We start from the raw sequence: 22,273 nt of genomic DNA on the forward strand, positions 1-22,273 counted from the left end.
TGTAAGGCCTACTTTAGGCTACTTTTACTTCACTACATTTTCCAATTAACATATACTTCTACAATATACTTCTACTCCACTACATTTTCATTAGCAGCATTAAGTAGAAAGTAGACTAAAATAATATGCAAACGAAAACTAAATCCACAGTTTCCATTCAGCATGTCATTGTAGATATTTGCAACCCCAAGATTTTCTGACCTGATGTCACCACAGGACACAGCAATGAATGAAGACAGGCCTAGTGACCTAGTGAGTTAATGCACATGCACACCACGTCCTATTTAGGCTGTTGTAAGAAGCTGAATAGCAATAGCGTAATTTGTTTAGGCTTTCAAAGCGTGTTTATGGAGTGGGGAGTCTTATGGGCTTAAAACACCATCAAGCCTTAAGTACTGTAAATAATAGATGCTGTGGGAAAATGTCTAGTAGTTAGCTGTTTAATGATTACTGGGGTTTCTGTCAGTCATTTTGATTTTCTCTTATCTATGACCTCTGAGGTTCACCACAGTCAGAGGTAATTTCAACTTCTCTCTTATCATGAATCAACTCTTTCACTATTCTTTTTTTGTAATCCATCAAGAACACCTGTTTTAGTCCTATTAACAACGGTAAGATTTTGTCTACGAGAGACTCGTTGCTCTCATGCTTGCCTAGGATGCCTGTGTGTTTGTAACCTGTCTCCGGCGTTGTGAATAATGCTCTGTCCTCTGCCATACGGTCGGTTTGCCTGTGAGTTACTTTTTGCCTTTTTTTGGATCAATACTTAATTTTTACCACAATACTTTTACTTTTAAGTGGTATGCTTATAGATTACTTTTACTTTGATTTAAGTCTTTTTCTGTCTTTTGAGGGCAGCCGTGGCCTATTGGTTAGCACTTTGGACCTGTAACCAGAGGGTTGCCGGTTTGAACCCTGACCAGTAGGCACGGCTGAAGTGCCCTTGAGCAAGGCACCTAACCCCTCACTGCTCCTCGAGCGCCGCTGTTGATGCAGGCAGCTCACTGTGTCGGGATTAGTGTGTGCTTCACCTCACTGTGTGTACACTGTGTGCTGTGTGTGTTTCACTAATTCACGGATTGGGATAAATGCAGAGACCAAATTTCCCTCACGGGATCAAAAGAGTGTATATACTTATACTTATCAAATGTCTGTACTTATACAGTGTGTGGGTTTTGGATACTTTATACAACTCTGATCTTGCATGACAAGCAAGCATGTATGAACTTGTCTTTACGGGAATAATGGCATACATCTTAAATATGTTGTCATCTTTGTGAAACTCACCCAGTCATGAATTCTACTGCTGCACATGGGAAAGAATTTAAGTCCCCTATTTACCTACATATCCCACAGTGTTCAGATTGAGTCAAAACACCATTCCTTCCAACTATTCACTCTCAGGCTATCTCGTGTACACCCCCCTTCAAGAAACCCATCTTTCTCTCCTCCCCAGGAAATGAGCATGACATAAAACTGCCCACAAGATTGCTTTGTTTTTTTTTTCAGGAGGATTTCTCTGATTGGCCCTGTGGCCTGTCGCTCACTTGGAGGACTGTTCAGATCAGATACCGGCTCAGCAGCCACAGTAAAACAGGATTAACAAGCATTGCAGCTCTCATTCCATGCTAAAGGCAAACTTTCATCATGGACTCTTCTGAGTTGGTCTTCACTGTGCTTGGGGCAGGCGTTGCCTTCTACTATATTCTCAAAACCGTGAGACTGCTGAAAGTTCTATTTCCAAAATTCTGGTACACTTTGCCTGGAGATTTTTTCACTTCCATGGGAGAGTGGGCTGGTGAGTCTGATGTTTACCTTATATAATATGTCCGATAACATCTCCCTTTTAAAAAAGAGAAAAATCTCCGGTGCTTTGTTTAATAAACAAAAGGTCACTTAAAAACAATGTACTCTGAATAATCTTTAGAACAGAGATCTCACCCAGCGAATATCATATTCAAGTAGGTCACCATACCATGCATGCAAAAGGAATAACATTCTTCTCTGATGGATGAAAGGAAAACGTACCTCATTCCATACACCTCGCACATAAGGGTATACCTTTATATATTATATTATTATTATGGCTATGTACACACCCACCAGTTTGTTTTATATTGGGGTCTAATAGAAAAATGCACATCAGACTCTTGTTTAGTGGCAGATAAAAGTGCTTAATATCGGATAAAAGTAAAAAAAAAAAAAAAAAAAATTTTCAATATTTCCTTCAAGGTAGCACTGCTTTACTGTTGTTTTTGTGATTTCATAAGGCTAAATTAATTACATTTTTGTTGCTTATATTGTGAGTTGCATTTTTACAAGTAGGTTATATCATTTCAACATCTTCAGTGCAAAAGGAAGTCCAATAAAAAACTTTTTAAAAAAAAGTTTATTTACCCCAGGGGGACATTTTTCTGCCTGCTTTTTTTTTTACATCTGTGTTTTCCATCAAACACTTATCGGACTGTTTGAATATGATGCTACTGTTAAAATAATTGACAACATGGACAAACTAACCGACTTGGTCATAATCCAAAATAACACCAGGTCACCATTTTAGTGGCTTCTGGATTACATGAATTATTATAATTAGAAGACTGGAATTGTTTTTTATAGGGATGCAAATAGAAAACAAACCAGCACGGCATCAACATAACACTTTTAACAGCAGCATTTCATAAAGAAATTCAGTTTGTGTACAGTTGGCTCCCGTGTTTTCTTTCAACCAAACCACTGGCTCTGTATGTGCTAGAGCATTGTGTTAAAGTTAATTAATGGAGGAAACTAAAGAGGGTCCACCCAGCCATTTCCCACCATGGTTGACATCAAATATGTCAGATAGGTCAACACCTTCAGTACCTTCGGAAATTAGACACTGATTGCACATATGATTATGCAAGTCCATGTCGCATTGACATCTCAAGGAACAGATCATCTAGTCAAAAGCATGCCTTGTGGTTACCTCCTTTTATATAAACCCCATGTAAGATATTGAAATTGTGTTCCATAACTTATACAAACGGGACATTATCTTCTTTTTCAGTGATCACTGGAGGGTCTGATGGAATCGGCAAAGCATATGCCCTTGAGGTAAAATTCCCCCCATGCTTGTGGAGTCATACAGAATAGTGTGTACTTGTTTATTTGTAAGAGAGAGTGGTCTGTGGGGGTGTATTTATGAAGAGTCTTAGAGCCATCATGTTGAGGACCTCTATTTATATTCCATTCATGCAGCTAGCCCAGCGGGGAATGAATGTGGTTATTGTTAGCCGAAGTATTGAAAAACTAAATAATGCTGCAAAAGAAATAGGTAAGCAGAGGACATCGTTTTAATCTGATTAGAGAATTTGATGTTCAGTATGGGGTTTTACAGAGTGTTTTGTATTTAAATGCCAGGAAAGGCTACTGGCAAACGTGTTAAAGTTTTGGCGGTCGATTTTACCAAAGACCATGTGTGTGAGTCCATTGAGAAAAGCCTAGAAGACCTGAATATCGGAGTTTTAGGTATGTAACTGTGTCTTCAGTACTGAATGACCTTTCAAAAGAAATGCATTTCTCTATAAAAAAAATATGAAATAAAATAAATGTTATATCGTCTGTGAACAGAACACACATATCTGATGTGCATTTTGAAATAACAGTTAACAATGTTGGCATGCTGCCCTCACCCCTCCCCTGCAAGTTCCTCGATATGACCACTCTGGAGCAGGTAGGATAGCATCTCAGCACTTTCAAATCTAGAGTTTGCCGTCACAGAAACCTGCACCTGTAGTGTTTCTACTGACCATGACAATGAAAACACAAGTATTTGTGTTTCTTCCCCAGACACTCAATGACGTGGTAAACTGCAATACAAAATCGATGATGCAGGTAGACACATACTTTTTTCGGGAAATATACTTTGTCCAAAATGCATGAGGGTTGAAAATTCCAAGGCCATACCTGAAATTACATTGTTTTCCTCTTCTTTTTAAAACAGATGTGCAGAATTGTACTTCCTGGGATGGAGGAAAGGTAGAAGTCATGATAAACTTGTGGTTTTAATAATTAACTGATGTGATAGCTAACCAATGCTCATTTTTGTAGGGGGAAAGGTGTCATTCTGAATGTGTCTTCTGGAATGGCTGCCATCCCCTTTCCCACATATACGCTCTACACAGCATCAAAAGTTAGTAATTTGTATAAACAGACTAACTAACATGCACCTTACCAGTCCATACAGAGTGTATCTAAATATGATCACACAACTAAAGATACAAAATGATGGACTAAAATAAGAAAATTCTTACCACTTCTCAGGCATGTGTTGAGACATTCTCACAAGGCCTTCAAGCTGAGTACAAAGCAAAAGGAATCATTATACAGGTAACAGGGAACATTGTTTAAAAAACCTAAACAGTATGCTTGAGAAATATTTAATTATAGCCTATATTTAAACATTTTAGTATTGACTGAAAATGAAGAGTGAAAATGAGATATTCTTACTTTGCTGTACATACTTTTACATTTCAAATAACCAGACTGCATTATGCATTATTATATTAGTAGGAAAAACCATGGTGCATTATTATATTAGCAGGAAAAACCATTATGCATTATTATATTAGTATAGGAAAAAAACCATGGTGAAGAAATTTTGTTACTATTTGATTTCTTGCTATTTTTCAGACAGTGTGTCCTTTTGGGATATCCACTAATATGACTGGCTACCAAAAACCAGATCTAATCACCTACACACCAGAGGACTTTGTGAAGACATCACTCGCCTACTTGAAAGCAGGAGACAAGACATTTGGGAGCATCGCTCATACAATAATGGTAGCCTATTTGCTTTTAGTTCTGAGCCAAGTGCTGCAACTAATTATTTGTAATTATGTGCAAGCAAGTCATTACTACGAGATCACCTGTGCCTCTAGGCTAATCTGTTGGAGCTCTCTCACTATCTCCCCCTCCTCCTCCCCCCCCCAAACTCTTTCCCTACAGGGCTGGATTATACAGACAGTGCCTATTCAGTATTTCCAAACAGAGAAGATGCAAGAACAGCTGATTGAGTTTGTTAAAGGAAGAACTGGGATAACAACATAGTAATTTAGATGAGAAATGTTTGAGGTTTAGTCCTCCATTTTTCAGCTCCAGATGTTTGTACATATCACTGCGAAGCATTTATATTACCTATGTACTTTTTGATATCACCCATCCAAACCATATATACTATAGCTGTACTTACACTCTATTCAACCTCACATTACATACAGCTCTGGAAAAAATTAACAGATTACAGATTACTGGCCTGTCAGTTTTAATAGTAGGCTACTGCTAGTTGAACAACATAGCTAAAGTTTACAAACCAGTTCAATGACATCAGTTGCTTGATTAAGGTTAAAAACATTTTAAACCCTTTTCCCGTTTGCTGGAAGGAGTGGCACAACTTTTTTTACAAAGTCGGTCTACATTACCATGAGATGAAGTCCTGAAGACAATGACAATAAAAAAAAAGGCATATTTGCCCATGTTTAATGTAAACAGGAAGTTGATATACAGTATGCCAGTACAAGCAAATCCATAATGGAGTTCTGCATAGAGCCTATTCAAAATTAAGAGACCACTGCAAATTTGAATATGACCATCAACTTATTCGAATGTCACTCAGCAACCGTAGGATGACAGAGAAATTTGCAGTGGTATCTTCATTTTTTCCAGAGCTGTATATACAATATGTGAGTTCCCTTGCATTTGGCACACACCCTGATCTTCAAACAAAAAGATCAATGGCAACTACTTATTTATCACTGTATAACAAGACTCTCAAGTTAGAAACTACAGGTTTGTTTTTTAGATTAGATTAGATTAAATTCAACTTTATTGTCATTGTGCAGAGTACAAGTACTTTAGGGCGCATCTTGATTTCTAGGCTAGAGTACAAGTACAAAGACAACAAAATGCAAAAAAAGCAGAAAATGCAATGTGATATACAAAGTAAATATATTTTTTCTGTTTCCTTTTATGTCATGGCCTACTGACTTAGGTTTTTGGTGTGTTTTTTATGTTTAATATGTTTGCTTTTGTTAAGTAACATAAAATGCTTATCGAAAATACAGCTGGTATGTACATCCCATAATTGCACTGCATATCACATTCACCTGCATGTTTCACCGTATGGAAGAACATGCCACATCACAGAAAAAACTGCAACAGCTGCTGTTAGACCTTGAAGGAAAAACAACATGAGGAAACTTGGATAACTCGCACATGACTCAACAAATATCCAAGAAAAGGTCAGTTTGACCAGAGAGCCTCACAAGGCTGAGATATGCAGTTCCCAGGGATAGCAGATGTTTAAGCTGTGCCGCTTATTGTGATTTCAATGAACCTGGCATGTACAAAAATGAAGAAAATAGTGCATTCTGTTGTCACAGCTAAATGGATGGATAAATAATCACAAAAATATTTCACAAAACATCACTTCTGCTGTGGGTATTTAAACATGGGAGTTTATGAACAATTGATAACAAGAAAATGAATAAACAGCAAATGAACAAGGACGGAAAGCAGGGAAAATCCATTATATACATGCTTGTAATATAATTCTACCAAGAATAATCGTTGCCAAGTGTCTGAGGAAGTCAGGTGTCTATTTTTGGATAGTTTCACAAGATCTGTTTGGGAATGGGATGATAAATGGCAGTTGTAACTAGTTTGCATATCAACTGAATCTACAACTAAATTAGTGGCCTATAGCTACAGTATACCATTTTAAAACACAATGTAACACAAGAAATCCACAAACTAAAACAGAACAGCATATTTTCAAGTAAAACATATCATAAATAAAAAATGTAAAACATTTATAAATTCAAGTAAAACCAGTTTCCAATGAGGAAACATAAGAAAACATAAGACCTCTAAAATGTGAATATTACATTCTTCATCGTATAATCAACTAGTCTTTTTCCAAAGGAATTTCTCATTTTTCCTCCAAAGAGAGGATTCACTGCTTTGGCTGTCTGACTTCCCTGGGCTGGGACTGGCAGAGCAGATCTTCTCTATCTGGGTGAGGTCTGTCAGCTGGTTGATACTCTCCTCATTGCCCTCATTCAGGAGATCCCAGAGGTCTTTGGTCCTTGCTTTGGCCTTCTTCTCCACATGGGGACCGCCAGGGTTTGAGGTAGATGAACGCTGAGAATGCTGAGAATTTCCGGCTTTGCGTTTGGATTTGAAGAGGCCGTCCAATATGGACGTGTCCCCCAACAGATCTGTAATGAAGGACTTGCTGGAGTGCGGGTTCTTACTCAGATCATCGCTAGAAGGGCCTGGAGGAACTTGGGGAACCTCCCGATTCTTCTCTGTGTAGGTTTCAGCGTTGCTCCTATTGGGTTCTGTAATGGGGGACTTGTTGGGGTGCGGGTTCTTACTAGGATCATCTCTAGAGAGTCTTGGAATAACTTGATGATCCTCACGGTTCCTCTCTATGTAGGTTTCAGTATTGCTCCTCTTAGGCTCAGATCTGTGTGGAGGTCTTTCACTTGGTGCCCCCTGTGGATCTTGCAAGGTCCTTGCTCTGGTTTTACAGTCTCCTGATACCGGCACCTCAGTCTCATCAGACCTCCTGGAGGGGCTTTCGGCATAGAGAGTCCTGCTCTGTTTCGCTCTGCTATTTTCTCTGGTGCCCTCGGATGCCGAAGGCACACGTCGTTTGGGAGCATGTTTAGTATGTGTTAACTTCAAGGCAGGCTTGTTTTCTATTGCGGAGGTTGTGAAGGAAGTTGAGGAGGAGGAGGAGGAGGAGGGAGAGGGAGCTGCCGTTGGTTTCATAGCTGCAGGCGGCGGCGGCTCAGGGAAGGTCTGTTTGATGATGTCTGTCAGGTCAGGGTTCTGCTGACTGTAGTACTCTCTCAGCATCCTCTGTCTCTGCTCGGAAGTACTCTTCAAGAGCTGATCAGCAAAGGCCTCCACTGAAGCAGCCCCGAAGAACTCTGCCATCAGCCTGAAGTGGCTCCTTAGGGATGCAATACAAACAGATTTACACATAAGAAAATGACCTTATATACACCTTATATGTTATAAGAACAACATAACAAAAACAATACACTCAAGTAAGTTTTGACAACTCTCTTTTTTTTTTCCTCTTCCTCCTCTCTCTCTCATTTCAATTTGTTCCCACAATGCCAAATGATTCTAACACACTACACAGGCTTTGTAAGCCCCTTTTAGGCTAAATGAGAAGTGAGACTTATGGGCTGCCTGCATAATTGCATCTGTATAAATAGCAGTGTAGTTGTGGTGAAGCCTGGGGCTAAAGTCGGCCTTGACCAGACCAGACGCTTCCTGTCTCAAGGTGCATTAAGTACACTTCTCTTTAGCACATTATTACGAAAAATGCCTCCAAATTGTTTGACTCGGTGGAAAGAACAGAGCAGTCAAGATTACTGTTCCGCATGGGAATGGGAAGACAACAACATATTAACATTCCCGGGAACAACACGCTTTGCTCACAGTTAACAGTCATTCAAAAACTCTTACATGCTCATAATCATATAATGCTCTCTCACTGACAGAATTATTATTATTCTTTATCCTTGTATGTAATTGGGACAAGTAGCTTTGGGGAACAGCGACCCTAACTAATGTGATACTGCTGACATATGGGCCAATATGAAAATACTTGTTGATACCAATGTTGATAATAACTACAAGACATGCAAAAGAGTCCTCCAAGACCCAATTGAACTCTCCTTTTTCCTTTAAAGGAATAACAGACCTGCCAACCCAGAACTAATATTATGAGTATAACTTTTTCAGCTCATCTTGGTGTAGGTGTGTGTGGCCAAATATCAGCACAACATATATATATTTTGGACAGTTGAGTCATTTATTATTGTCAAATATCTAAATTTAAGCTGAGCGTGTAACTGAAATTATTATACGGCTCTTCACAATGCAAGTAGAATGCTCCATTGACTTGAATGGGATTTCCGAAAGTTCTAGCGGTCATTATTTCTTGGGAAAGGACCTCTGAAAACAAGAATGACCGCTGTCAATGGCAACGGAGTTTGCGCTTGGAATTTCATTCAAAAGTAAAAGCAGACGGTTGATCAGCTGTGTTCTAAAGAATGTTTGATTCAAGTTCAGCGTGTGTTGCAAACTATTTTTTCTCAGCAAAAGCCACTACCAGAAACGGTAACAAATAAGTGTAAAGAGACATATCATGGAGTTTATTTTTCGTTTTGGCAAGTAGCCAGATATAATAAAGCGTGATAATGTATAGAGCGCCCGGTCATTATGGGAAAATAAGTCCCTTCAGGGCGAAACAAGACCCCTCCGCTGGTGCGTGGGGGGCCGGTTCGCCCTGTCGGGACTTATTTTCCCCATAATGACCGGCGTTCTATACATTATCCCTTACATAATAACTTTTTTGTTATTATTTACCACCTTTCACAAAGGTTCCATATTTACATACCATACCATTCTGTTTAGGATCACAAAGGTGGCTAGGCAACATCAGAATGTCATAGACACACATAGCACAGGGTAAACTGGAACTTTTGTTCACTCTTTCTTGAGTTTGTGTAGAAGTTGGCTGGTTTCAGATTTGTTGATAAATTGATTTTCGGATTTTGATTTCTGGTGATCTGATTTTAATGTGGTTCTGCTGGTTCTTAGCCTGCTGCCTAGCAGCATGGCAGGATGGGCACAGCTCAGATAGAGCCAGATAGAGTGTGTGAAAAAATACAGACTGCAGGAACTAAAGAGAGAGCTGGAGGCTTTGGGGGTTAATGTTGATGAACATGGACAAGACATGAATGAAAATAAAAACAAAAAGACCAAAAAGGAACTCCAAAAGCTCTTAATAAAGTAGCTGAAGCAGGTTGAGGACGGCAGAACTGGCCTGGACAAGAGGGCTAGGGAGAGGGCAGAAGGACTAACTCTGCCCATGGAGATCCCAGAAGACGTCCTAAATGTTCTTCATGACCTTGATGCATTCTTGGACAAAGAGTTGGAAGACTCTCAGAGAAATGAACAGAGGGCGATGTGACTATGTGAAAGCTGTGCTCGACAGTCTCCTAGATAAAGTGGACTCGACTCTGGATGAGTTGAAGACATCTGCTCTTATTGAGTGTAAAAGTAGCCTTGCATCACCAGAACCGACTTGAGCTCTGAGCAACATGTGGTAATAAAAAGTATGCTCACATTTAAAACATCAAGATGGTTCAGCATTGAATTTTAATAAACTGTTCCCCCATTGTTTACAATTTGTAGTGATCTTAATGTTTCTCCATGATTCATTTCTCAAATATAATTCTGCAACCTAATGACTCATACCAAGCTGTTCCAAGAACCACCTAGGGACCACAACAGGACAAACAGTCCCTTTTTTTAATAAACCGGTACTTGCTGTACACTTACAAGGCTAAATTTACTTTGGCATGTCTGTAGGGACCCTCTCCACAGTAGCACATAAATGTAATGATATTTTGACACTAGTCAGTGGCTTAAAGTAGAGATTTACTTTGACATAGGAAGCTTGCCCCCAAGGCTATGTTATATGCTGTTTCTTTGCAAATGCATATTCCGGTCTTACACAAAACTACTCCGATTAACGTCATTTTGGTCCCCAATGAAAGTTTACACTCGTCATCAGAAATTATGATGAAATATTCCTTTAAACTGAGATTTGAAATAAGTTAAATGGCTCTACAGGGATGGTTGAATCACTGCCTTTGAACATTAGGATCCTCACCTGCGGATGGAGTTAGGCGTTTCCCCGACGATGACGGTGATGTTGCGGAGATAACGCCTGGTTTTCAGGGTGTGTTTGACAGCGTGACTCACACGAGGCACCTCAGGGACTCTGACGGTAGACGTCTGCTTCGGTTTTGTAGACGTCTGCTTCGGTTTTTCCACCACACGGTCAGAGTGTGACGCATTTGATATAGGGGCAGGTCCAGGCTGAGTCTGTTAGACACACACGGATGAACAAGTGAGCACACATCAGTGACTGCAAAAAGCTTTTGACAGGTCACTGGCGCATATGCAAACAGCATATATTTATAAGTGGCAGCTTGAGCTTGGGTACACAGTCTAATCCTTTACAAGTCTAATCCTTATAGATGCAAAAGTGTGTGCAAAGTGAACCCTTCCTTCCGGGCAGAGCAGCCTGTATACAGGTTCCCCTCTGTCCCAGACACCTCAATTCACTTCCTCTTCCGACACTTGTCTTCCTGATGCAGGTTGTGGCTACACCTATGTGCCAGAAGAGCTGTCCATGGTACCAATCATCTCTTGGGGGCCATATTGTCCTTATCCAAGAGTGTGGGCCATGAGTGGGGACAGCAAAATTAGCATTCTGTGCTGCTTAAGGTGTCTTCTCTGTGGGGAACCAGTGACTAGCTGGGTCACCACACACATAACCTATACTGCTTTGGGCAAATGTTTGCTCAAATACATTCTTGTTTAATTTTTTAACTAAGTCACTCAAATGTTTGTTAAGCATCTTGGGCATAATGTCTTCTCACTCAGTGAAGCATTGGGGCTTTTTGTGGGTCAGCCTTTTACCTCTTGGGATTCCAACAGCACGTGAGCGGGCAGCTGAGAGTACTGCTGTCGCTCAAACACGTCTCTGACCGCAGCCTTGCTGATGTAGTTCTCCGCCCGGCTGGAGCCCACCACCTTCTGGTTGGAGTGGGTGTAGCTCACCTCATTCAGCCCACCTGGTGGAGGGACGAAGAGCAGGTAACATGGACCATCGTAATCATCATTTTCTTAACCGATTAATTGTTTTGTTTATAAAATGTTGATCAGTCCTAAGACCGATGTCTTCAAATGCCTTGTTTAGTCCACATGCTAAAGGTATTCACTTTACTGTCAAAGCAGTTAAGTAAAAAAGAAAAGAAAAAAAATTACTTTTAGAAACCACAATAATGATTTTTTGACCTTAAAAAAAATTACTCAAAAATTCATTAAAACAAATTAATTGATACCAAAATAGTTGGCGATCAATTTCGATTATTCGGCAATTAATCACTTAATCATCATCACTTTGATACTTTTTATTTACACTTGGTTCTTTACCTAAGAGTGCATCAATGGTCCCCACATGTGATGCTTCTCTGCCCTGTCCTGCTCTGCCTGTGCTGGTCTTCAGTGTGGTGAAAGTAGGAGAGGGCCGTGGAGCGAGCAAGTCTTCCGACTCCTCTGTGCTGGAGTCCACTGGCTGGTCATCCTCGTCCGTCTCCGAGACGACGCCCGTCTCGAGAGCCCTCGCTCTCGTCGTCTCCTCCTCGAGTTTCTTGCGCGCTGGGGATTTGGACGCCCCGGCGTCTGGGCTTTCAGAGCTCTGCTTCTCTCCAGCGTCCTCCGTCTCCATATCAGAGAGGTTCAGCGGAGACCAGCCCTGAGAGTCCACTGTCCCCTCTGCTGGACTCTTGGAGGTCCCTGCACCACCGGAGCCCTCGTCACCACTCCCGGTGCCTGTCTCTTTGGCAGCCGCATGGCCATGCAGGCCCTGCAGAAACAGCTCGGTGAAGCTCTCCTTCAGGCAGCCGTGGCCTGTGACCGCCGAGCCCTGCGCCCCATCTGTGGTGGCAGCGGTTGAGGGGGCGCCCGCCCGGGAGGTGCTCGCCTCCCCCTCTTCCTCACTGTTGCTACTGAAGTCCAGCACGTCCACCGCGGCCTGGTTACCGTTGGATCGTCCAGCTGTCTGCTGCTGCTCCGTGGAACCTCTTGCTCCTAGATCCGTCTGGCCCTGTGACATAGAGGACTACCTCATATCAGTGGCACAGCACACTCAAGCACATGCAGTTTACAAGAGTAGCAACTCAACGGGCACTACATGGCACTGAGGTAATTAATTACAGCTTGGGCTCATGCACATGCTGACCACATTGATTTGAGATGAGCATACTCAACATATTAAAAAAAATGTCCTGTCAGTCAGTGGCCTCAAAAACAATCTTGGCAGAAATCTTTGATCTAACCCCATTTCCTAATCATAACTCTCAAGCCTATCAACATGTCTGAGGAGGGAATATCAAGTTAGGATGTTAGTTTTCACTTTTTAATAATGAAAATTAGTTAGCAGATGCTCTTGTGTATAATTCAGATGAGGTACAGGAGCTGAGAGAAGGATGCAGTGAGGGGGGTGCAGGTGTCTCAGCCTCCAGAGGAGGGGATACTCACAGCAGACGGCCGCTCTTCAGCAGCCTGAGTTTTTGCAGTCATCACGCCAGCCTCCACACGGCCTTCACACACACACACACACACACACACACACACACACACACACACACCATTTAATGAATCTAGATGTGAATGCATAATGCATCAATGTAAAAACCATACTACCCACAACATCAAAGTGCACATATAGTAAGTAATGGCCACCTTACACCAAACAACTTTGACAAGATTTGGGAAAGATTCTTGAAAGATTGTAGTCTTTTAACTAATGCCCCCCATTCAAGCTTTACTCAAAAGACTCCAATCTTTCAAGAATCTTTCCCAAATCTTGTCAAAGTTGTTTGGTGTAAGGAGGCCATAAGTAAGTAAGTCTTTTATTGATACAGCACATATTTATGCAGTATTTATTTAGTGCAACCCAAACCACTTCTATAGTAGGCAAGAACAATTCTCACATCCAAGGCCACACCAAGGCCTACTCCTCTCGTGGCGATATGACTATCCATAATCAGGGAGTACCTACCTCTTCCTCTTTTTAAATATTACATTCAGGCATTTTTATTGAGTCTACAAAAGAGGGCCCTTGAGTGTGTTGCCAGCATGTTTGGTCTACAATCTTATCATCAGTCTGAAGGAATTTTATCTTGTGTGCATTGAGAAAATCCTTTTGAAAATACCACAGTGCTATCAGAAGGCAGGGGGTTAAAACTGCTAGCTTTAGCACACCTGACTGGAAGGGTTAAGCCGAAATAGATGGGCCCTTTCCACTAGGTTTATTTACAGTGCTCATCTGCAGCTAGTCTAGCCTGGAGTGCAAGTTACGCACATTGGAAACATCATTAGATGGAGATTGGAGTAGCATCTGGATGCCGTTTTCATGGCGTTTGATGATGTCTGGATGTCATTACCCCGTTAAAATGAAGCCTCAAATGAGGGGTGGAGATACACAGTGACATCTTTGATTCCACAAATAAATTAGAATGACAGTTTAAATCACTACCAAACTGTGAGGCAATGTGAATGTGCCTCTTACATCAGTTCACTATAGTTAAGTGAAGGAATATAAACTGTCATTCCTCTAAGTGGAATGGAATTAAATATAATTGATCTAGTATGCTAATAAAAAGAATCACAATGCAGCAAACTGAAACTATTCAAATGAAAAGAGTAACAAACGGTCACCACATTGTTGAAATGATATAGTGCCCCACTGTGTGTCTCTGACTTGATTTATGATCCTTTGTAATAACGGCTGTCAACCAGAAGGTGGCAGCATACCTCTAGAATACGTTGCGTGAGGCACGTTCCATCTAATTGCAGGCGGAACAGGTTCCGCAGCCCGAACAGCTCCCCTGATTGGCCGTCGGTTCCCTGTACGGCCTCAAAGTACCGCCGGGAGTTCTCCTTGCCCACCACAGAGGACTGCAGTTGCTGTAGGAACGCAAACAAGGAGGAAAATGATGGACAGATGAGGAAAAGTCTGACAATGCACAGCCGGCTGGAGTGGAGTACAGATAGCTGCAAAATTAGAAAAAATAAACCAAAGTCTGAAGGCTTTGTGGAAACAGTAAAATTACAAACAATCATAATCTGAACAAGAAAAAGTGCTGTCAGAGTGAGACACTTTACTTCATACTCCCCGCTAGTGACCTCCTGATTACAGATACACAATACCTGTTTATACACCTGGCGCAGGTATATGACCTCCTCCACAGTTCCCAGTGAGATGAGTCTGAACACAGTCACATCCCTGCACTGGCCAATACGATACACCCTGCGCACACACATACACACAAAGAGAGAGAGAGAGAGAAAAGAAAGAAAGAAAGAAAGAAAGAAAGAAAGAAAGAAAGAGAGAGAGAGAGAGAAAGAAAGAGAGAGAGACAGAGAGAGAAAGAGAAAGCGAGAGAAAGATTTTATTGATTGGCATGCTTCTGTCATGATAATGCATGGCACTATTCATATATTAATTGTTGTTAGCTGAGCGAAGACGTCTCTCCCTCAGTTTCTGTAGGTTCCTATCTTGGTCATATGCTCTACCATGGTAGAGGCTTGTTCTCCATTGGTCACAATTGTGTGAGAGAGTTGTCCAGCTCTCAGGTTTTATGTCAAAGTGAGATAACACGACCTTGAGGGCCTGGCCGTGGCGCAACTGGCTGGGGCACCTGCACCGTACGCTGGCGACCTGGGTTCGATTCCGCCCGTGGTCCTTTCTGGATCCCACCCCGACTCTCCCAGTGGCTTCCTGTCATTCTCCACTATCCTGTTGCTTTAAAGACATAAAAGCCCAAAAAAATATACTTAAAAAAAAACACGACCTTGAAACGCAGTTTAGGTCTACCCGTGCGACGAGTTCCCTCCTCCAAAACTCCATGAAATACTGAGTGGGGAATGCGAGATCATGGCATTCTGTTGACATGGCCTGCCCATCTCAGATGATTGAATTTCAGCCTTGAAGAGAGGGGTTCAGAATTTGTGATAGTGAATAGTTCTTCTAGTTCTTCTGATTTGTGATAGTGAATAATTCTTCATTCGTCATCTTGTCCTCCCAGGTCTTTTCAATAACAAACTGCAGGTTTCTTGTTCTTCTGATTTGTGGAAAATTCTTCATTACTCTTGTCCTCCCAGGTCTTTTCTAACAAACTGCTTTCTTGGGGAAAGCACTTATATATAGGCCAGGTTTCAGATCCATATAGGAGTATACTCAGTACATGCTTCGTACACTCTAACTTTAGTTCGCACAGATAGATGTTTGTTCCTCCAGACTGGTTTGGTTAGACGACCAAAATAGAAGGCTGCTTTTCATAAACGAGTTGAAATTTCCAGGTCTAATGTGGATATCATTTATTGCGAATGTGTGAGAGTCAGCGGCCTGTGACATGGTGACAGTTTTCTTCAGGCTGATGGTAAGCCCGAACAGGTCATATAATTCAGCAAAAATGTCAAGTAGAGTCTGGAGCTGTTCCGGAGATGAACGGAGAGCAGCATCGTTAGCATAGAGTAGTTCTGGGAAAACAAACTGCTGTTTTCGCCTTGAAGTGGGCCAAGTTGAGAAAGTTCCCATCATCTCGGGATAGTACTGAGACTCCTGTGGTGTTATGTGTATTTTTGTAGGCTTTCTGGAATATATATGAAAAGTATATGCCGAAGTGTAGGAGGCAGTATGCACCCTAGCTTTACTCCTCTCTTGATCGGGAAACTCTCAGAAAGGTCGCCATCAAACTGTACTCTACCACGCATTCCATCATGGAAGGATTGGATCAGTGATAGCAGAGTAGGGGGACAGCCAGCTTTCTGGAGCACTACGAACAGCGAGTCTCTGTCAATATAGTCGAAAGCCTTCGTGAGGTCTACAAAAGCCATATAGAGTGGTTGTCGCTGTTCTCGTGATCTCTTGCAGCTGTTGAACAGCAAATATCATGTCGGTGGTTGTGTTAGTGAGAGAGAGACAAGGGCCCCTTGCACTTCTGTTCCAATAAACGGTTGCGGGCATATGCTATATCTCACTGTTTTGATGGATTTGTGTTGAATGGATAAACACATATGGCGTAATAACTATCAACTTAACTGCTTTACCTGTCAATAGCCTGAAGATCATTGGCAGGGTTCCACGTTGGATCGAAAAGGATGACTATGTTTGCACCCACAAAGTTGAGACCAAGACCACCAGCCCTATGGATGCAGAAAAGCAGCAAACTCTTTCAGCAATGTGCACAACAGAAATAAATTCAGATAAATCCCTTGATATGAGACAATGTATACAGTATACTTAATATAGTTATAATATATAACATTGGTAGGACCAGGAAGTGGGCAGAGAATATCATCAAAGACCCCACACACCCCTGCACACCCCTCTTTAACCTCCTCCTCTCTGGCAGGCATCTACGGATCCCTGCAATTAAACAAAGACACAAGGGTTATCACTGTACTGAACTGCAATTTGGGGGTTCACCCACTTATCCCTCACATTACATACCTATCATCCCAATATGCATCTTGCATGCATACATTTGCACTATTACTTCTGTACTTTATATCCACTCCACTCCACGTGTACTTGTCTTGATACTATGCTTATTTTTTGTATAATGTATTTTGTATATTATGTTAATACGTTGATATGTGCCTACATGTATATTGTTGTCTATATTGTACGTATATGTGTCTTACGTATTACTATTGTCTATTGAATGTTTTACTACTAGATGTCTATTGTTGAATGTACAGAGAGTTTAACACCTACCGTCAAATTCCTTGTATATGTAAGTATACTGGGCCAATAAAAACTGATTCTGATTCTAATGCACAAAATGTCAACTTGTCTCTTATGTACTATCATCTGAGGGTAATATAGTTTCAAAACTATCTATGGATTTGCCCTCCACTAGAGGCAGATAAAGGGCACTGTGACAACAGCACTACTGTGACAACAGCACTACTGTGACAACAGCACTACTGTGACAACAGCACTACTGTGACAACAGCACTACTGTGACTCACATGGTGGACACCAGGCAGAGGTTGACGTTCTTCGAGCCGTTGAACTCCTTCACGATCTTCATCCTGTCTTTTGCCTTCGTGGTTCCGTCCAGCCTGTGGTACTCCAACCCCTCGGCCATGCAGTAGCTCTCCAGCACATCCAACAACTACAGGGAATTCAAGCTGAGCAGATGAGTTTACGCCGATGACAGTTTAAATTAAGTTTTTGCACACTAAAAATCCTGTTGAAGCAGTAAGCTTTTTACATTTTAAAGGTGAAAATGAACTGCCTAGCCTGTCTCAGCAATATTGTATTTACAAGTGTATCATGTCACCATATATCTGTGGTCTGTAATGTGATAAAAAACTGACAATTTTATTTCATTTCTTCAGTTCGGGGAGGATGCTGGTACATAAATACCGTACCTCATTATGAAGAGGAATTTCGAGCTCATAGTCTAATGACATGTTTTAGAGGCCTTCAGGTTCTTTTATGAACCTACCTTGGTTGAAAGAGAGAACAGTAACACTTTGTCCTTTTTCTGAAGAAAGTGTCTCAGTAACTTCTGTAGGACCTGAAAGAAATAATATGAACCTTTATGATGCAAACTTTTCGGAAGTAATATTTACACTAAATCATGCAGGTAATTAAATGCTTGTGTTCTTATCTATCTTTACACACTGAGGATGACCTTTGTTCAGGTTTGAATTTATTTTTCATCCCAACATATTTCATCCTTGGTGTTTAAAAACTAATCAGAACACTTTTACTTAATTACCAACGTGATTTCATGTGAATATTTTGTCCTAAATTCCAGACTTGGTATGAAAGGGCCTTTAGCCTCCATCTGTTGTGTGTGTGTGAGAGAGAGTGAGACAAACCCTCATCTTTCCACTGTACATGGGGTCTGACATAGCTTCAAAGGACTCCTGTTTGCAGCGCTCCACAAACTCTGGAAACTTCTGGAAGACTTTTTCACAAATAGCGTTGATGCTTTCCTCCTATGACAAACACAAAATAACATAAGGACAGTAAGTATATGTTTAAAGCCTGTTCCAACCTTGGTCGTACTTTGTTATTGTGACACCTCATTTTTGCTTTGTGAAGCTTACCTGTTTCTTGCTTGTGCCCTCTTTAGACTGAAGTAAGGCAACATGGTTGGCGACTTTCCTGAGAATGGCCAGATAACTGAAGTATAGATTTCTGACAGGTACCCCTTTCGAATTTGTCTGAAGAAAAGTGCAAAAAACACAGAAGACATGTTATCTTTCACATAATCAACCACTTTAACTTTACTTTCACTTCACTTTAAGACCATCTAGGAGAAAAATAAAGCTGAGATGATTACCAAGGAGCAATTAATGTGTTTAAAGATGCCTTTTTTTCACTATTCAGAATAGTTGAGAGTAGCAGAAGCAACTGTGCCTCTTAGATTTATGCAATTGTGAACTGGGACAGCAGGGATAAAACTAAACTTGCTGTGATTATTCATTTACTACAAATTCACATCTGGCTCTTATAATGCAGGGACTTTTTAGAACTGTTTTAGACTCTAAATTATCTATGAAGTTATTTAGAACCAAAAAACACTTGAAAATGACAACACTTTCAGCAACTGAAGCAATTGGCGGACTGTTTATAAATACATACCTTGTCAATTCTGGACCACACATTTATATAACTTATTACATGCTTTAACAACTGAAGTCCACAACCATAACAACGACTGTTTTTTTTCTAATGCAGTGTATGCAGCAGTACAATGGCAATAGCAATACAGTGAGGCTGAAATCTCAGAAAAGTCTAAAAAGCCAACCTTGTAGCAGCATTTCTTCCGGGGCTGTTTGCTGCCGCAGGTACAGGACTGTCCACTCCTCATTAGCAGAATCACGTCCTCTGATTCCAGCACAGCAATGTAAACCGCCTGCTGGAACTCGGTCAGAGAACAGTACACCACCTGGTGGAGGCAATCAAGATAGCATTGGGTTGCAAGCACCTATATTATCACAGGAGTATAGATCATATGTGGGAGGAAAACTCTCTCTAAGAAAAATACATTAGTGTCCTGTCCTACTCTGAATCTGAGTAGATGGATCCATGAATTAATGCAAAAAAAAATAAAAAATTATGAGGAATAGAAACTAATCAGAATGAACAAACTCACCCTGTCATCTTTAGCTGGTAGCTGGCTGCTGATCAAAGCCTTGGTTCTCCTCAGAAACTTCCCAGCGAGCCTCTGGCCCAAGGCTTGTACAGCCTGGCGACCCACGGCTAGAGTGCGCTTAGTGACGCTGTGCTTCTGCCCATGCTCAATAGCTTCAGCAAACTTACTCTTGAACTGACGGAAATTACCAAGGCACCACGGAATAGCCCTGGTAAATGAGCAATAACAAAGAGGCAGAAATACTGTGAGAAACATCAGACATTCTATTCAATAACATACATGTATGTTTTTATCATGTTGATTCTCTGAGGACAAGTAAGTTTGGATACATCAGGAACTTGTCTTCGAGCATGAGGGGACACACCGAGCAATGAACATGACCCACCAGTCCATGACACAGTAGAGTTCTTCCAGGTTGTTCTGCAATATGGTTCCAGTCAATCCTATTCGCACTTTACATCTCATCTTCTTCATAGCCTTGGTTATCTGAGACTTATAATTCTTTATTTTGTGAGCCTCATCCACGATGACAGCAGCCCAGTTAATGCTGAGGGCAAAACAGTATTTAAAAAATTACACTACTTTGAGTACAGCTGTGGTACAATCTCAGAATTATCTGAACAATGAGGCACAATAGGTTATCAACCCTAAATTGTTTTAAATAATTTTGATGCCACCCATCTGGAGTGGGACATAGGCCTAAGCTCTCACCTGTTGAACGCATCTAGGTTGAGTCGAAAAGTCTCGTAAGTGGTGAGAGCGATCTCACATCGTCCTTTCTTTACACGAGCCAATTCATCCTCCTTCTCAACACCGTGCACAACAGCCACTCTAAAGTAACCCCATGTGTCAAGCTCCTCTTTCCAGTTATAGAGAAGAGAGAGTGGGGCAATAATAAGAAATACCTGCAATGCAATCAATAAAAAGGCATGTTGAATCACACCTAAGGCTTAAGGAGCTTGCACACTGCGCCAGCAAACTCCAACAGTTGGGTCAGTGTGTGCCGTCCGTCTGTGTTTGTTGGCGTTTGTTGGATTGAGACACCGCAGTATGGACTGGCAGTTGGTTTTATGAACATTCTAATCTAAAGACAGCTGCCAACTTTAGAATGTTGGAGTTTGTTGGAGCAGTGTGCAAGCTCCTCTAGGGACAAGTGACAGTAGGTCCTAATTGCTGGTTAGAATTTCACTGATAGGTAGCCTACCTTCTTCACTTTGTTTTGCGCTGCCGTTTTCTGGGACAGTAGGAAATGTGGAATATTCTTCTCAGCATCTGCCCGTGTTCCTGTTTTGTGCAGCACTGCAGCCAAGAAACTGATTACCTAAACATGGGAAAATGGCGAAATAAATTCTCTACAACTCTTGAGTAGCACAGTATATAAAGTCGTACAAGTGTGCAATTAGTGCCGACATTCTTACTTGTATGGTTTTTCCAAGACCCATGTCATCACCAAGAATGCATCCTCTCGGCTTGACATAGTTGTCAAATATAAACTTCGCGCCTTCTCGTTGATAGTCCCGTAGGTACCTGTTTATTGTGTATGGGATTTTCACATACTTCGACAGTGCGAATGGGACCGATTCTCCAAAGGCTAGACTTAGATGGAAAAAAGGCTTTTCTCCCATGAGTGCGTTAGCTGTGCTCCCAGATGTTTCCCCCACCTTTTGCTTCTCGTCGTCATTTCGCTCGTCCAACAACTTCACTGACATCGTTCCAAAAGGTAAATAGTGTCTTCAGAAAAAGAGCTAGTTTCACCGTGCACGAGTTATTTAAGCCTACTGTGTAACTTAGGCTATATTGAAAATGTGGTAGCCTATCATAGTCTCATTTGTGAGTGCGTCAGACTTAATTTAAGTTAAAGTTAGCTGGAAGAAGACAAATAAGCCAACTAGCTGGCTTTTCGTTGCCCAGATTATCCATCTGATTTCAATGTCTCGGCTGGCCAACCAGGTGGTAGCCGACACGAGATAGAGAATTTTCTATCTACGTTACAGTTTCAGATAAGGTTGGAAATGTGGCCGGTCAGAAACAGAAACATCTACAATGTAAATACTTTTCTTTCCGGTGTATTCTTCTTCTGTGAAACTGTTACAAAGTTTAAAAGTGTATACTGCCATCTGTAGTATTGGAGTGCACAATACTAGCAAATTGTTCACGATCCCTCATTGCTTTTTAATGCCATGAGCAGCTTCTCTGTGTCACTGTCATTCACAAGACAACCACATTTTATCTCTCAACAAATTCACCACAAGGTAATTCAATATTATTGCCAGCCATACGATCAAAATATCCTATTGTGTAGCAGTGGATTATTTGAAACAGATAGCTTATTTTTGCTTTACATTTTCTGTTTCAACACAACTCTGGCTATTGTTTAGGCTATAGCCTAGCCCAGTGTTTCTCAAACTTTTTCAGACAAAGGACCACTTAACCAATAAAAAAGAAATGCA

At 41.2% G+C, this 22,273-nt stretch overlaps 2 protein-coding genes across 2 annotated transcripts; one reads left to right on the plus strand and one right to left on the minus strand.

Moving 5' to 3' along the window:
* The first annotated feature begins 1,611 nt into the window (after positions 1 to 1,611).
* On the plus strand, positions 1,612 to 6,095 carry hsd17b3 (hydroxysteroid (17-beta) dehydrogenase 3). Its single transcript, XM_048236478.1, has 11 exons — positions 1,612 to 1,798; positions 3,044 to 3,090; positions 3,235 to 3,310; positions 3,397 to 3,504; positions 3,642 to 3,709; positions 3,826 to 3,870; positions 3,980 to 4,014; positions 4,087 to 4,168; positions 4,300 to 4,365; positions 4,669 to 4,818; positions 4,984 to 6,095. The coding sequence occupies exons 1-11, from the start codon at positions 1,648 to 1,650 to the stop codon at positions 5,083 to 5,085; spliced, it is 930 nt and encodes a 309-aa protein (XP_048092435.1). The 5' UTR covers positions 1,612 to 1,647; the 3' UTR covers positions 5,086 to 6,095.
* Positions 5,905 to 21,868, minus strand: ercc6l2 (excision repair cross-complementation group 6-like 2). The gene is made up of 18 exons (XM_048236476.1): positions 21,242 to 21,868; positions 21,028 to 21,144; positions 20,535 to 20,728; positions 20,209 to 20,370; positions 19,824 to 20,031; positions 19,476 to 19,616; positions 18,772 to 18,888; positions 18,541 to 18,660; positions 18,162 to 18,233; positions 17,680 to 17,825; positions 16,753 to 16,848; positions 14,851 to 14,950; positions 14,455 to 14,607; positions 13,177 to 13,245; positions 12,070 to 12,742; positions 11,554 to 11,708; positions 10,739 to 10,953; positions 5,905 to 7,996 (listed from the first exon to the last, which is right to left on the minus strand). The coding sequence occupies exons 1-18, from the start codon at positions 21,530 to 21,532 to the stop codon at positions 6,937 to 6,939; spliced, it is 4,089 nt and encodes a 1,362-aa protein (XP_048092433.1). The 5' UTR covers positions 21,533 to 21,868; the 3' UTR covers positions 5,905 to 6,936.
* Between the last annotated feature and the right edge of the window lie 405 nt (positions 21,869 to 22,273).

This window comes from Alosa alosa, chromosome 24 (genome assembly GCF_017589495.1).
Source record: "Alosa alosa isolate M-15738 ecotype Scorff River chromosome 24, AALO_Geno_1.1, whole genome shotgun sequence".
Classification (NCBI taxonomy): domain Eukaryota; kingdom Metazoa; phylum Chordata; class Actinopteri; order Clupeiformes; family Clupeidae; genus Alosa; species Alosa alosa.